The sequence below is a fragment of the Sparus aurata genome, chromosome 15 (assembly GCF_900880675.1).
Source record: "Sparus aurata chromosome 15, fSpaAur1.1, whole genome shotgun sequence".
In the NCBI taxonomy this organism is placed as follows: domain Eukaryota; kingdom Metazoa; phylum Chordata; class Actinopteri; order Spariformes; family Sparidae; genus Sparus; species Sparus aurata.
Genome location: NC_044201.1, coordinates 14,116,000 through 14,131,487, shown reverse-complemented (window position 1 = coordinate 14,131,487; position 15,488 = coordinate 14,116,000). Strand labels below are relative to the sequence as shown.

General features: G+C 41.6%; 1 protein-coding gene across 1 annotated transcript in view; it reads right to left on the bottom strand.

Moving 5' to 3' along the window:
* LOC115596492 (phosphofurin acidic cluster sorting protein 1) overlaps positions 1-5,015 on the bottom strand; it is a 63,406-nt gene extending 58,391 nt beyond the window's left edge. The window contains exon 1 of the mRNA XM_030441656.1: positions 4,651-5,015. Within this exon, the coding sequence (XP_030297516.1) occupies positions 4,651-4,856 (206 nt within the window). The 5' untranslated portion in view covers positions 4,857-5,015. The remainder of the gene's footprint in view (positions 1-4,650) is intronic.
* Positions 5,016-15,488: the final 10,473 nt, after the last annotated feature.

Sequence of the window (15,488 nt, the reverse complement as noted above, 5' to 3'; positions counted from 1 at the left end):
TAGTGTTGCTCCACTCCAGGCCTGAGTTTGTTTTTGTTTATCTACTTTACTTACTGACATATGTGGCACATATGAATTTGATTGACCATACAAAATTAGGGCAAACGAAAGAAACATCTGACATGAGCCTGCAAAGTACACTCAATTACTATCGAGACAGGGCTCTCCAACTCGCCTGAGAATGAGGTTATCTTGAAACTCACATGAATCAAACAGCCAGAGAGAAGGATGCTCTGCTAAGCAGAGATAAACGTCAAAGCAGAAGAGGAATGATGTTGTTTTGAATCTTATGGGAATCCTTTACGATATCTCCACCTATCTGAACCCAGATGGTGAGACTTAAAATACAATAAATGATAAATATACAATGATAGATACATATTTGAAGTATTCATGGACTGAAAATATTTCCAAACCTTTCACTCAGTGACCAAAATAAGGCAATGTTTATTTTGAAAACCTGTAAGTAGGTATCAAGTGTCTTCCTTCACAGCCCCTCTAACATCTTGGACACAATGAAGCCTGGGGAGCTTGTATGGCAAGTAAGACCTAATTGCTTGGGTGCTCCCATCGTGTCAGTGATAAGGGTAAAGGTCACAACTTTTGACCCCAAGTCGTAAAAGATTTTTTGAACTTGGTAAGAAGCCACCCTCTCATGCTGCTACACATTCTTTGTTAGTAGATAAACATAGCACCATTTTGACCTCTGCATTAGTGTCATTCCTTCAAATACCACACCATTCCCTCAACAAATGCCTGCTTTGCTAAGGTTAAAGGCCTGAGCGAGTCCTTTAACTCCTACTGCCGTGCAAAGTTATTAAGTCTCACCATTTTTGGTCTGCTGACAAAGGGTACAGTTTTAGCTTAAGTTAAATTTGCTATGTAACCATCAGAATCAGAATCAGAAACAGATTTATAACCAAGATGGATTTTACACCAACAAGAAATCTGTCTTGGTGAATAAGGTGTATGCATGCAAGATAATAAACAATATAAACAAACAGAGACATAAGTGTGAGATGATTGATTACACGCTTTCCCACTTGTCATAGGGAAACGATGCCTGTGAAAACAAGGCTACTGCACCCAAACAAATTAGCACTGAAGCTAAGGGGTCTTAGAGGTTAAGCTACCTTTGCCTTTCACAGTAGGGCTGCATGATTAATCGAAGCATTACCTTATGTCACAGTGCAATATCCAAATAACAGAAGCTGCAATTCTTTGATGAAAGTAAATGGGACACAAAACAGCTGCAGAGATGCTCTGATGGACACATCTTGTATGAATACATGTTTGCTTGGCCAAATAAACAAAACATCATCATGATTTTTATAGTTTTAATGCCAAACTGATCATTCCCAGGTACCCTTGAATCGTAGTGTAACAGTAATTTCTGCCCCAAAACTTGCAATGCTAATTCTTATCATAATGTGCAGTACCTCAAATCTGCAAAGGTCAAAACAGCCACCAAAGCATTGGAAACCACCTAGATCATCAAAATTAAGAATAGATAAAATATACTGTTATGTATTATTTTCAACTTCCTCTATACAAGCTCTCGCTCTTTCTTTTTTTTTATCAGTATTTTCACCTTGCGCAATTCATCTCTTTTCTGTCTTCACTTACTCAGCAACATTATTACAAGCATCAGTCAACAATTGGTTAAGGGTTAAAGGGGAAAAGACGGTGTAAAACAATCTGCAAGCGCTCCAGAAGTTTTGTGTCATTTCAGAGGACGGTTAACATGAGAACAAAAAACCTAAGCTTACAATAAATATGCTCCAATAAAAATCACCAATACCACGTGGTATCAGAAACACTGAAGGGTGGCAGACTTGCAGGGAGTGCTGGAATAAAAACAATGCTTGTCCAACTGTTCCAACACGCCTGTTAAGGATGCCACAACACTCGTCTGGCAGGTAAACAACAGTCAAATACTGTGTCAAACACAGAAACGAAATTGGTTGTGTGAGCTTAGGGTTGCATTTAGATATAATACGCAAGTGAATGGAGTAAAAGGCTCCTTATCTAAACAACTGACCCTGTGTACTAGTACATGAAATAGAAACGGAAAGAAAAATAAGTTATATGTCCTACTTCCTTTAGTGGCCCATTGCCAAAGGTGTGACAACAACACAACTGTAAGGACCCACAACCCCTTGCTGAGAGTGCTAAGAGGGCCTACAAAAGCTGACAGCATACTTTCCATTGTGAATAAAATATTTTCCTCTAAGCATGGCTTTCAGTGGGGCTTCAGGGCTTAGGGGGATTTTTTTATTTATTTATTTTTATGCGGCATCTTATTAATGAACCACAGCTGTGTGGGATGTTTTAGAAAAGCAAAATTAAAGTCAATTACTAACAGCCCTATGCCCTCATGTGAAACCATGCCACTTAGCTGGACACCCACATTTGCTGATGGCTAGTGGAGGAGCAAACAGCTGCACACAAAATGGCCCAACCCCTGAAAGAATGCCAAGGCAGAATCCCCAAAACAAGCCATGGGTTGGGCTTCCATGCAAGCCCTTTCACACCAGTCAAGAATGGGTCTGAAAACATAAGGCAGAGACAGGCTCTGGAAATTACTATGCAAAATGCTGTGAGAACTACCTCTGAGCTGCCATGTTACGCAAGAACTACGACAAGACTTTTTAACCTAGATAAACAATTGTGTCACACATTATTATCTCGGATAACTTCTGCTCCTTTGCACATTAGATCAGGCAGCTACTGCAGTCTTATGCTGAACAATGACTGGTAAAGCTTTACTCTGTGCCTTCATCAATAATCCATTATCATGCTCATCCTTATCCATCTTTAATACAGCACCTTGTATGTCATCGGCTATAGAGGGCCAGCGCATAGTGTGGAGGCAGAGATGTGGGAAATCAATGCGCCATGTATGGCACACTCTATAAATGCACTGACATGTCTGCTGCTTTTTCTGCTCTCCCATAGCTTTAAAACTTAATGTGTACGGTGTCAGAGGGATGTCCACTTGAGTAATATGTCAGATAACAATATTAGTAGTTGCTTGCACAGTACGTTGGTTTAATCTGTATGTGTCCACAGAGGATCTTTAGAACCTCAGGCATCTCATCACAGCCATAAAGGATCTCGATTTTTTTCTGTGAAAGATTGTGCTCATGAAAAGCATGGTCGTTTCAAGACGTATGAATGAAAACTCAACAATAATGCAATCACATCTTAAGAAACAGGACCAATGAGCTGTCAAATAAGGGAGCAGTGCTGTCAGTTGACACTCTCTTCTTATTTTCTCTGTGGTTGGCTTCAAAACAACCAAGTTGTCACAGACAAAGCAGAATTTGAAAGATCACCATAAATTATCCATGTTTTCCAAATGCTACGATTCCACTGACACATGCATACTCATGCAGGCTATAGAGAGGCATCAGGAAAACACACACACACACACACACACACACACACACACACACACACATCGACTGTGGAGGAAACCCTCCCCTTGCAAGCCCACTTCTCTCCCAATGAGTGGAACAGATCTAGGTCAAAGCTGATTAATGTGCCCACAGCTCCCGAGAGGTTTCTGGTCAGGTGGCAGCAATGCCTGCTCACTGTGTCGATGAATACTAATGCAGAGTATAACTGGATATTGCTGCTATACTCGGAATCGAAAGGACTCGTCGGAATAACATCATGACAATGCAGATGACTGAGAGTACATTTGCATACACAAAAAGTGACAATCAGAACAGTTGACTCTCCCCTCAGTGCCAGCTGCTGTGTCAACACTAATACCAGTCGATGTGTTTACGTCGGTCTTAGGGGCTGTGTGAGACCCGTTAGCCAACGCTGAACTGCACGGAGTTCACCTGAACATAAACATAAAACAGCCCGCAACACATGAACGAGGATATTGTGAGGATTTCATGAGAACAGCCGGCTGGTCGAACTGCCCATTTTGCTCATGACACACGTACAAGCGCTGGACGAAGAGGATGCCTGCCTACTTATATGACGAACGGCATCCATGTCACTGTATTTATAGATAGTTATGTTGCTATTAGGTGGCATGCATACCGTAAATTAGTTCCAGCACAGGCCTGGATAGACAAAGGAGCATGTAATATCTGCAAAGCTCCGACAACGTAGCCACACAGTGGAATACGAGCAGAAAGCAGCAGCCCTCCTGACCGATAAACTAGTTAGCTGAACTTTTGTTAACGCTAGCTAGTTATCATAACGGCTCGCAACAACACTGAATAACTGTTAACAGGACAATTTACACACTCTGAGACCAAGTCGAAGGTATTCGTGTTAATTACGACAATTAAATGTAGGCCATTTTTGCCTGCTGCAGTTTTATTATGATAAAATTATATTCTGACTAAAATGCTTTCGGTACGAAACATGAGAGGAACTCGACCACCAGTGCCATTTGCTAGGTAGCTTTAGCATTAGCCATCTTGCTATTTAGCTCGCTAGTCAGCAGCCCAGCACTGTTTTGGAAATGTGTGGCAGCTCGTCTCTCCTGACTAACGTTACACTCAACCAGGGCGTTGCTTGTCCGACGCTAGCCTTGTATTTACCAAGCGACAAGGTGGTTTGTAAACACTGTGGTGTGTGTGGGGGTGTTATTTTACGCCAACACAACAATGTTAACGTTACCTCGGAACGCAGCTTGGGGATGATCGGTCTATCTCCCAGGTCGCAAAGAGGTTCATGGGCACAGGCATGCTGCCGGAGCCCAGGACCACAGCCCCGGCTAACACTCCTGTCGGGAGGCTTGTCGGTGCTGGTCCACCGCCGCCACCGCTGCTCGGGTTCAGGAAAGCGGCCCGGACGCCTCCTCTCTCTACAGCCGCCGCCATCATCACCTCCACTGCCGGGGGGAGCAGCTCTAGCTAAGTGTCGGACGAACGCGGGAGCCGCTGAACTCTGTGCTGCTTGCTCCTGCTCCTCCAGACTCCCAGCTCCTCTACACTGACTGGGAGATGCTGATAGGCGGGGCGGGGCATGTCGCTGCTGATAGGGGGCAGCACGTCCCCGCTTCAAGGGTGGGACATCTCTATCTGATGGCTCAACATGTTCTCCTGTAGAGATATTGGGGTAAGCATGCGACAGGAAAGGTATAGAAGAGCAGCTATTATAGACTGATATGTGACAGGATATAATCAGGTAGGTTCAAGTTAGGTTAGACCTTGTTTATCTTACCTTGTTTGTTTATCAGCCACTCTCCCATCATTTATGGACTATAAAATAATCAAATCACATGTGTTTACAAGGAAATATTATGTCTGGTCTGGGGGCGATGAATTAAAACATCTAAAAATTACTTTTTCTATTCAAACTTGGTATATCAAAAATGCCCTGTTTCAGACAAAAACCTTCTACTATAAATACAGTTAGTTGCTTTTAAAGGGATGCTGTGTAGTTTTGGAAATTGAGAATTGAGATATTTACAATATTAATGAGGTTATAACAATTTAAAAATAATCAGAAATTGAAAAAGCAAGCTGTCCTCAGAGGAAAATCAGTTCCCCAGAACACTGTTGGAAGTTCCAAAAGGTGGCAGGGTCCACCACATATAAACAAACTAAAACGTATGAATTTGTAATGTCCTTTGCGCTCAGTTTGTTTATTCAGTCATTTGAATGAAGAGAGTGTGTTTATGTAGTTTGTTTAGGAATTTAAAATCAGTCAATGAAGATCTTTCTCTTGAATCTGTATAAACTGTATATCCCAAACCTGCATAGTGCCCCTTTAATCCTCATTGCTCATACATTTTGTGTTTAGATTTTAATTACTGTGGCAGTAAATGCTCACTATTGGCCAGTGTAAGATTGGGTGGAGAGGATAGCTTACATTTACTTTAGGGCTGCTCAATATGGCCTAAAGTAATATTGAAATATCTTTACACTACGTTGCGATACACAGCTTATATCTTGACTTTACTAAAATCTCCTCAAAACCACTTCATAAATGCTAAGGCAACAAAATTACAATATTTATGACCAAAAATCTTGACATCACTATTGCAACAATATTGTACAGGACTGCTATCAGTACTTGGAAATATTACCAAAATGAGTGAAGAGTCTGGTATGCTCAGATAAACTCAAGTTGCATCACTTTACTGTAATTCAGCCTTTGATACCAGGAAAATATTCTGAAAATACCATTTCAGAATATAACAATATCCAATGGTTGGTACAATATACAATATACAAAATAAAATGTAAAGGCTATATGATGCACTACATAACACTTGCATATTTCTTGAATGGTTATGTTGCTATTTATCATTAAATTGCTATGTCTAAAAAACTTAAATAATTTTGCTCTTTTTGTAAAATGGTTTCACAGTAAACCTTCAGTATCTGCTTTGGTAAGAACTCCCCATGAGATCACTGTGATCACATAATGACACCTGGTACTTGATTCAGTCATTGTTCTCGTGTTGTGAAACCTTTTGACTGTAACTCTGACTAAGGGCTCGCAGAAAGCTGACTTGACTTGACACGCTCAGGAGGGTTGGGTAACGGTGTGTGTGACAGCCTGTTTAAACGTATTGCGAAAAAGGAAAAAAAGTCCTGAATCTGCCAAATATTGCCGCGTTTTGCACAATCGGTAGTCTGACCTAATAGCAATACATCATTTCACCAAAACATTCTTTTCTATCAAGTCATTATTGTTGGCAGGTTCACCTTTGCATCACAGGCCTTTTTGAATGTTTGTTTAGACTTTGAATAGAGCAGCGCTGACATGCACCACAGCTCACACAATGGGGAAATATGCTATTTCTTGAAAAATAAGCTCGGCACTTTGTTTGTTACGTCTCATTTGATATATTGTTGCCACTGCAAAACAAATGCTGTGGGTGTAAGAAATCTAATCTTTAGTCATTGCTAGGCAACTCTGTACCTGACAGCACTTAATCTTCCAGACCGAAACAGTGGCAACACCCCCTGGGGGTTGTTAGTAGTGATGATGAGAGTCACAATAAAATTTCAAAATGTGTCATTCCTTTGCTCATTATTTATTTATCTAACAATACGTTTGAAGAAGATGAGATTCATAAAGAATTCATCAGTATGTTTATGGCAAGTTTGTAACAAGGCATTTATCATAAATGCAACCTTCTGATGTAGAGAATAACACTCAGTTTACCTTATACAGAACTGAATTTGAAAGAAAGCTTTATGTCATATCATTTTATAAATGAAAGTATCCTTAAAGGAAAAATTACTGACTTCTCTGACCACAGCAAACTGCCTGAATATGAAGCCCAGAGTCTTTTACAACATAAATCTGCAGTGCACAGTGGCTTCCTTCTAATATGTATCATATTTCATATTTAATTTCATTCCCATTTTCAGCCCTCTGAGTGAACCTGGCACCATATCATATTAACCATGATGTACAACGTGTTTCAGGAAGTTGTGGAGTGTGTCGCCACCTAGTTTTCGCGCACGGCACTGCAACAAAAACGTAATACATTGAACACTTCTTGCATGTTGTGATTCTTCCAATAGATGGCAGACTGTCTGCATTTGTGTTGGATATAAAAAGATCTATCTCTCTCTCCTCCCTCTCGTTTCCAATCTCTCTCTCTTTCTTACTTTACCCTCCTTCCTGATTAAAACCCCCCCTTCCCATCGCCTCCTCCTATAAGTGTGAGTGGGCGGGTGCATATATTGTGACATTGTGACACCATTGATGTTTCCACAACACAACAGTCTGACACTTTATAAGCCAGCCTTTCCCCTTTATTGAATTCTGGAGAAGAGAATAAAATACCCAAGCAGCAGTTTGTCACATAACACCTGCTCAGTGGCAGGCATCTGCCCCCAAAATCAAATAAATCGTTCGCATCCTAATATCAAGTGGAAAAAAAAAAAGTCTGGAGCTGAGAGGTGGCTGCTGGTGCTGATATTTTGGAAAGGTTGCAGGGCATTTCCTGTTATTAAAGCGATTTGAGAGTCTGTCCTAAAGACAAAGAAAGCAGAGTGGGCATTACAATGCATCTCTTTGACGGAGGCACATAGGCAACTAACAATACTTATTACCTCATTATCAATTAGGTAACAGCATCTCATCCTTTCTCAGATGTATTACTGAAAACCACACGTCTTTGATAATGCCACAGTGATTGAAAGCAAATCCGGTTTCTAAGCAGATATTTATTTTTAGGTGTGTGCTTTTTGTTTTAGGCTTGTGACATTGTTTTGCATGCCACCTCCACACCATCAAAGTCAGCCATTATTAATGAGCAAGCCTCTGATTAGAAGCTAAAAACAGCCCTTTTCTGAATCACTGCGTAGGGCTTCAAGACTGCAGCCACGCATCGCATGTTCCTGTTTAAATTTGGAACTTCAAGGGCATCATGTCTTCCTTTGACGTTTGTGAACACTTGGCAAAGCGAGTGTGATGGACAGCACTGTTGGGCTCAGCAGGGATTGCAGGGGGTCACCAGCCTTCGTGCCCCACTGTTTGAAGGAAGAAAACAGCAAAAATGTCCTTAGGATGCCCTTATGATCGATAGAACATGATAAAGTGCCCTCTATGGTGGACAAATGTGCAAGAACACACCCTCTAGGGTGTTCTTCCAGTCTCAAAGATGTGATATTGCACTAAAGGGTCTTTAAGATGAGAAACATGATGCACTGGCATATCAAGTGTAAACTTGATAATGCCAATGTTTTGTGAACTACTGTTTAGAAGCATGGATGTAATAAGGACAATCTGGATACAGGAGACCTGTTCATTCTTATAAAGAATGCTCAGTGACATATGAAGCCAATAAAACTTGGCCTCCTGAATCCAAACAGCATGCGCACTACAGACTTCTGCTTTTCTGGTTTAGCTTCCACTAACCAACCAACTTAACCGACCATCTAACTAACTATCTAACTAACTAACTAACTAAATCGAGTGGGTATATTTATATAATCATACCCCCTTCTAGACTTTCCAAATGTTATCAGACCGAATGGATCAAATTCATCAAGATGGTAAAATGAGTCATTTCGCAGGGGTTGTGTTGTATCCACTGTTTTACAGCTACTTCTTTCACAAAGTAAGCATTATAGGGAAAAGTTTCCTTGGGCTCCACTGAATCACACGACTTTGAACTGGCTTCAAAGCCTGGCATTTTTCCTGGGGGCTGGTATTGAAACCTCAAGTCTGGCATTATGGTCGTGGCCATCTCGGTTTTTATGGAGGCAGAAGCGACCATGTATGGTTGAGCAGATGGAGCTGGGGGGCATATCCTGATTGGACAACACAGCGTGGTTAGTGACTTGTCAATCACAAGCCATTCCCTGCTTTATTGTCTATTTTATCTCTATATGGGACCATATTTTTCAAACATGAGCATCCCACTGTATTGAAGAAGATGTAAAACTAGCGATTGAAACCAAAAACTCATTATCAATCTGTTTACTGAAGTAATAAATCAAGTGAAAAGGAGGGTCGTTTTCTCATAAGCTCACATACAATCGGACTTCTTTTTCCAGCCTTTGGAGCTCCCCCTTCTGGCCATGAGAAAGAATGTAGGTTTAAGGCCAGTCAGCATTGGCTGTCCATTGGCTGTTTATACAGTCTATGCCATGTACTCTGCTCTATAATAGAAAAGGGTTTGGATCTGTGTCACTGTTTCTACATAAATGCATTAGGACTTTCTGAATGCTCGTGCTGCAACACGTGCAGCTGGTGCACTGCAAAAATCACCCCTGCCCTACAGACAGCCAGCATCTGCCACTGAGCCCAAACAGAAATGTGCCTGCTTTGTAACTCTTCCCAAGAATCGTCAGTGCCACCAGATATTTCCGCCTCTGCCGCCGAATGGGGAAATACAAGGAAATAATTAAGCCTCTGCTTTTGCTGCAATTTAGCAATACAGCACTAATTAATCAAATCTGATAATGTCGTTATTGTTCTAGCAGCGAAACCATATTAGCAGTCAATGTGCTCATAGTTAAAATGCAGTTGGCCCCTATATGCAGCAAACTCTGGAGCATCTTGACACATTAATAAGAAGTGTTTTGGGCCACTTGAGAGGCACAAAAAATATGTGTACCATATGCTGACCCTTGAGGAGCTGAGCAGCGCGCTGCAGATGAGCATGAATACTGAGCGTGGGAGTCATGCAGCCCAGAGATTATTTATCTGACTCGGTAGTCAACATCTGCCTTCCTACTCATACGTGTACTTCATTCTTGATACCGAGATGATAAAAATGTTAGCTTGACAAGATTGAAGAAGACAGATAAAGGCGTTTTTTATGTTTTGACTTGGATTGTGTCCTTGCATATTTTTAGAGAGTTTTTCGTTCTGTTTTGAAGATAATCCAAAGCAACATGCACAATCTCCAGTCGGTTTAATTGAGGTCTCTCTACAGCTTTCACTGAAGTGGTTAGTGTTCAGGAAGAGATGCTGATGGAGTGATCTCTCAGGCTGGGGTGGAAGAGAAGGGTTAACTTTCTGCGCTATCAAAGCCAACCCATTTAACAAGAGTTTAAAGGGGGTCTCATTCATCAGGGAAATTGTGCACAGTGTTACTGTTATGTTTCTCATTTCGCGCACATATTACAGCTGCCTTCGGTCTCCGCGCGGAGTGATTGGTCTCTGGTGAGCAGTCAGACACAATTTAAAGGTCCTGTCTGTTTGTAATCTGCTGGAAAGATTGCCACATGGTCTGATACAGTACGGCAGATCAATCCAAGGAACATGCCTTTCTCCTTCATAACCTCTCTGTACACCCCTATTCAAACTTCAAAACACTAAGGGCTGCAGATAAACTGCTGATGTAATTAAGGTTTTGCAAGCCTGGCAAATTAAGGATATTATGTCTCATGGATTATATCCTTTAGAATGGCACAATCGATGCACAATTTCCTGAATTTGTTTCATCTCAGGTATTTTCATTACTTCTTTGTGTGGTTTGGGCTGTGATGCTGATTTATTACTAATGATACAACCTATTTTTGTAAGGGAGGTGAAGTTGAAGCACACTGAACATGTGTGTTCTGTATATAAGTTCACCAAGTCCAACCAAGGTTACAAAGCTCATTCAACTCAGCAATACCAGAGAGTCTCAGTACGACAACTTCATAAGTTGGATGAAGCATTTGCGACTAAATGACCAGTCCTGTCGGTGACCGCAGTTCAGCCTGAGCAGACTACACGTAATATAAGGTTAAGCAGTCAAATGTCTGCTCTTTGCTCACCAAAAAATGAAAACTGAAATTATATTTTTTGAATCCCTCTCTTTCAAATCCACACAAGGTTGTTTCAAGGATGGGGTCGGGATTACAAAGTCAGATGATTAGATGAGCTTCACGTTCTTCCAGTCTCCCATTTAAACCTGTCCTTCTTGGTTCGTGTGACTTCCAAAAGAAAACCTGAGAGGACAAGGATCAGATTGATTGACTGTCCTTTGTAACCCGGATGTTAAACTTTGAATTTTTATGTCTTAACCACACCAATCCAATGCATGACTAAAGCGGTTACTGAGGTGATATGCTGCTCCTTATGTGTTTGTTGTATGAATTCAAGGGCTGGCCACTTCTTACATATTGAACTTTTAACAGAGTGTTCCTGAACAAATGTAGTAACATCCTTTTTTTTTTTTTTTTTTTTTTTTTTTACAATTATACAATACAAAATATGTCAAAAATGATCATCAAATCATCACATTCTGTTTTTTTTTTTTTTTTTTACACAGCGTCCCAATCTTTTGGGAATCAGGGTTGTACATGGATGGATTACTGGTATATTGATGGGGTCTGTGTCGTCATGAGGCAAATACATACAATGTAAGTTTGGGTACACATTTTCTAAACACACACAAATACCATCGAATTTACAAAACAGATCTTCATGATGTCACAAAAGCCAAACCTGCCTTTTTAATTCCTGTGGCTGAGCTGTGGCTGACCCAGGTTTGGGACGGGCAGATTCAAAAACTTAATTTCATTTCAACACATTCCACTCAGACGATGTGCAAATCCCATCTGCATGTAATGAATGGATTTTCTGACACACGCCCTTCATCATGTGACAAAGAAAGCATGGGAAAGAATGCATCTGTGAATAGCGCTCCCATCACATGAATGATGCTCACGTTCCCATTCAATCTAGCCAAGACGTTTTTTTTTTTTTGCCGCTGGTTTATGGAATCTCTCCTTATGCAGAGCGCACTGACATTTTGAGGTGAATAAAGTCACCCCTCTATGTTCTTTTCTCCGACATCTACAGATTTGCGCTCATATCAGTATGGTGCAGAAAGACGGCTCGTGGAGAATGGGTAAGAGAGAGGATAACAGACGTGTGGCAGCCGAGGGAAATGAAACAGGGATGGAGTGGGTGATGAAATCCTATTAGAACATACAGTGTGCATATCAGCGGGGACAAGCTTCGATTGTCATCTCGATCCCACAGAACATGAACTCTGCATAAAGTACGTTCATAATTCTCATCCATTCTGTGGTACCAGCGCAGCTCCACTGATCTCTGAAGAATGCACAAGCAGATTCCCCTGGCATTCATTGTGTTTCCACTCTGGACAATGCAGTCTGGAAAAGGGATGGAGCTATGAAGCCCATTTGCATGAATGTCAGCTACAGAGAACAGAGAACAGAGACAGGCAGGCAACATAAAAAGCTCCTCTAGGAGTCATGAAGACTGACAGCGTCTCCTGGGACGCCATGGCTGACCAGGTCTCACGACACAGCCAGGTAGCCTCACTAAAGCCACCGTTGGATGGGAGCCAACATTAGGGGAAATGTTCTTCTGCCATTAAAATTCCCATTTAAGTAGAAGCAGGAAGTGCACCTGCCAGCTTGTCCTCTTTCCTCCCCTCTCCTTAATGTGCTCAGATGGGAATCCTTGTTGAAAGGAATCATTTTGCATTTAGATTTCCCAAAGTAAAAACAGGCGGGCGGGGGAGAGAGAGAGAGAGAGAGAGAGACACTCCCTGCTCAGTGACATGGTTCTCACAGAGAAAGCTCTTCCTAATGAGTCCTTTTAAGCTTAGCTGATTATTTTTCTGCTTTGGAGTTGTAGCCGGAATGCTGCTACATGTTTTCTCCACTATTAACCCAGATATCCAAAATGGCAGCCCCGGGGTATGTTTGATTGCTCTCCCCCAAATCCTTTGAACTCCAACGCAATCAGACAACCCCAACTTCAGCTAGTTTCTCGCCATGAAATTGAAAAGGTATCTATCTATCACAGCATTCCCCTAAGTCATCAAACAAGAAACACGTCTTTGTCCCCAATTGCCATCTTTAAACTGTGTGGGCTGTAGGCTATTCCTGCAATAGCATCTGCAGCTCCCTCTGTTAAACATGCAAGTAATGCAGGGATGTTAATGCAAAGCGTGCCAACTGTATGAGTCCTATCACACTGCCAGGCCAGGGTACACTACAACACAAAAACATGATCTGGCAAGGCTAATCCAAGATCCTGTACAGTCTTCTGTCTCAGATGAGTCTCTTCTATGATAACAGACAGATCCTCACCATTACAGTGATATTACCACTTCCCAAAAAAATTTAAAAATTGAATGTTTGTTTTTCTTCCATTTTTCATTTGTGTCTCCACTGAGAGCATTTCAGCTACAGTTACTTAAAATATGCACAAAGATTATTTCAATGCCATCTCTGATACTTCTGAAAACAGCACAATCTTGACTTCTAAATCAGTGAAAGCCTTTTCCTACCCAAAGCAAAGTAAGTACAGAGAGGTTAAAAGGCTAAAGAAAAAGTATATTTAAAAAAAAAAAAAAGTGTGGTGGTGGGCTACAGCAAGCTCTGTGCAGAGGATCTTATTTTTAGGCTGCACCACAACTTGACATTTTCATCTGGCCTGAAATCATTTGACATTTCAGATTTTTTCTGTCTTCTTGAGAAAATGTGCAGTTGCATACTAGATAATTTAGTAAACTCTTATTTTTTGTCCAAAAAGTTTTCAGCTTTTGTCGAAAGACAGGACAGGAGAGACACGTGGGTGGAGCTAAAATTCACCCAACACTGCAGAGCCTTGGTCATGTTTCTGTGTGTGGGAAGCTGGTGAGGGAGCACATCCTCGTCAACCCAAGACTGTGGCATTAGCGATAAAGATGGCGAAGATGGTGTTGCTATAACTGCAACAACATTTATACTGATAACAATTCAAACAAAACTCATTGTAACGGGGCTCTGCGGAACTTCTGTGTTCTGCTGGAAGCTGGTTTATGCTAGCGTTATCCTTCACAAAAAAATCCACAGTCCAGCAGCATTAAACAACTTAAACAAATCACTGACATGGTTGTAAAAGCGATATAAGCTGAGAGAGACAGGGAGGTCTCATTTTACCTGTCACGTTACAATCTGCTTGCATATGGCCAATTGAAAATAATGTGATTAATGCATATAGATTGCTAGAAACTGTCACACAGAGCCCCTTTAATAATTCAACTTGGCATCAGTGACTCACTGTAATGCTGCAAAAACTCAATAGGATGTCTGCAGGACCGGACCATGATGTTCTAAAATAATGTGCTTTGATGTGAGAATGGGTGTTCTTGCTTCAGGCCCTCCAGCTCATCTGTCCATACTTACTGAACTGTGGCAAAAGGACGGGTGGGCACTTCAAGGAAACAGCATAGCTGTGATGACGTCTGTCGGTATGTTGTTCCTTCTCTGATACCACCCACAATGCGCTGTAGACGGGATTCATTTGTCCAAGCTGCCATGTTATGAAGTGAAAGTGCAACCGTTTCCAGAGAGCCGACAGGAGAGGCTGGAAAGTGTTGCAAGATGAAGTGGTCATTGCTCCGTCTCGCTTTAAGTTGCCCCTCAGCCTGCGCTGAGCTGTGACAGCAGGCACATCCCGAATGTCAAGAGACCGTGTTTTGACCTCACCTTTGTCTACAACTTGTCACAGACGTCCCTCACTGCTCTGCCCATGGACATGTCGCGGCAGCACCGAAACTTGACATATCTGATTTTAGCGACGGGGCAGAACAGGAACAGGGAAAGGATCACTTTGCAAACACTGCCCTCGGGGTGAAAACAGAAAAACAGCACTGACTTTATCTTGTCGGTGAGTTTTAAATGTCAGGTGCTTTTTTTCCTGACCCCTGTCAGAGCTAAATGCTGTCAAAGTGAGGCTGTGTGCCAGGGTGTAACCTGTTTAGCCCACACATTAAATGCTAAGAAAATACAAGCAACGCGCATTTAACAAAGACTTATGTTCTGGGGCTTGAAATAAACTGCAAATATTTATTGTGGATGTCAGAGCAGGCCATTGCTTCTTAGCGAAGCAAAATATGTGTTTTTGTGTCCAGAAGTTGGGCGTCCATCGCATCAGAAACATTTAACACACTGCTAAAAAGACCCCTTCAATTCCCAAACACCTTTGTCTAGATTTATTTTATTTCAGAAGATGACCTCCTTTGGCATTTCTTTGATGTGCATGCCATCCACACATGTATTGGCTCATAAACGACACCATAGGGT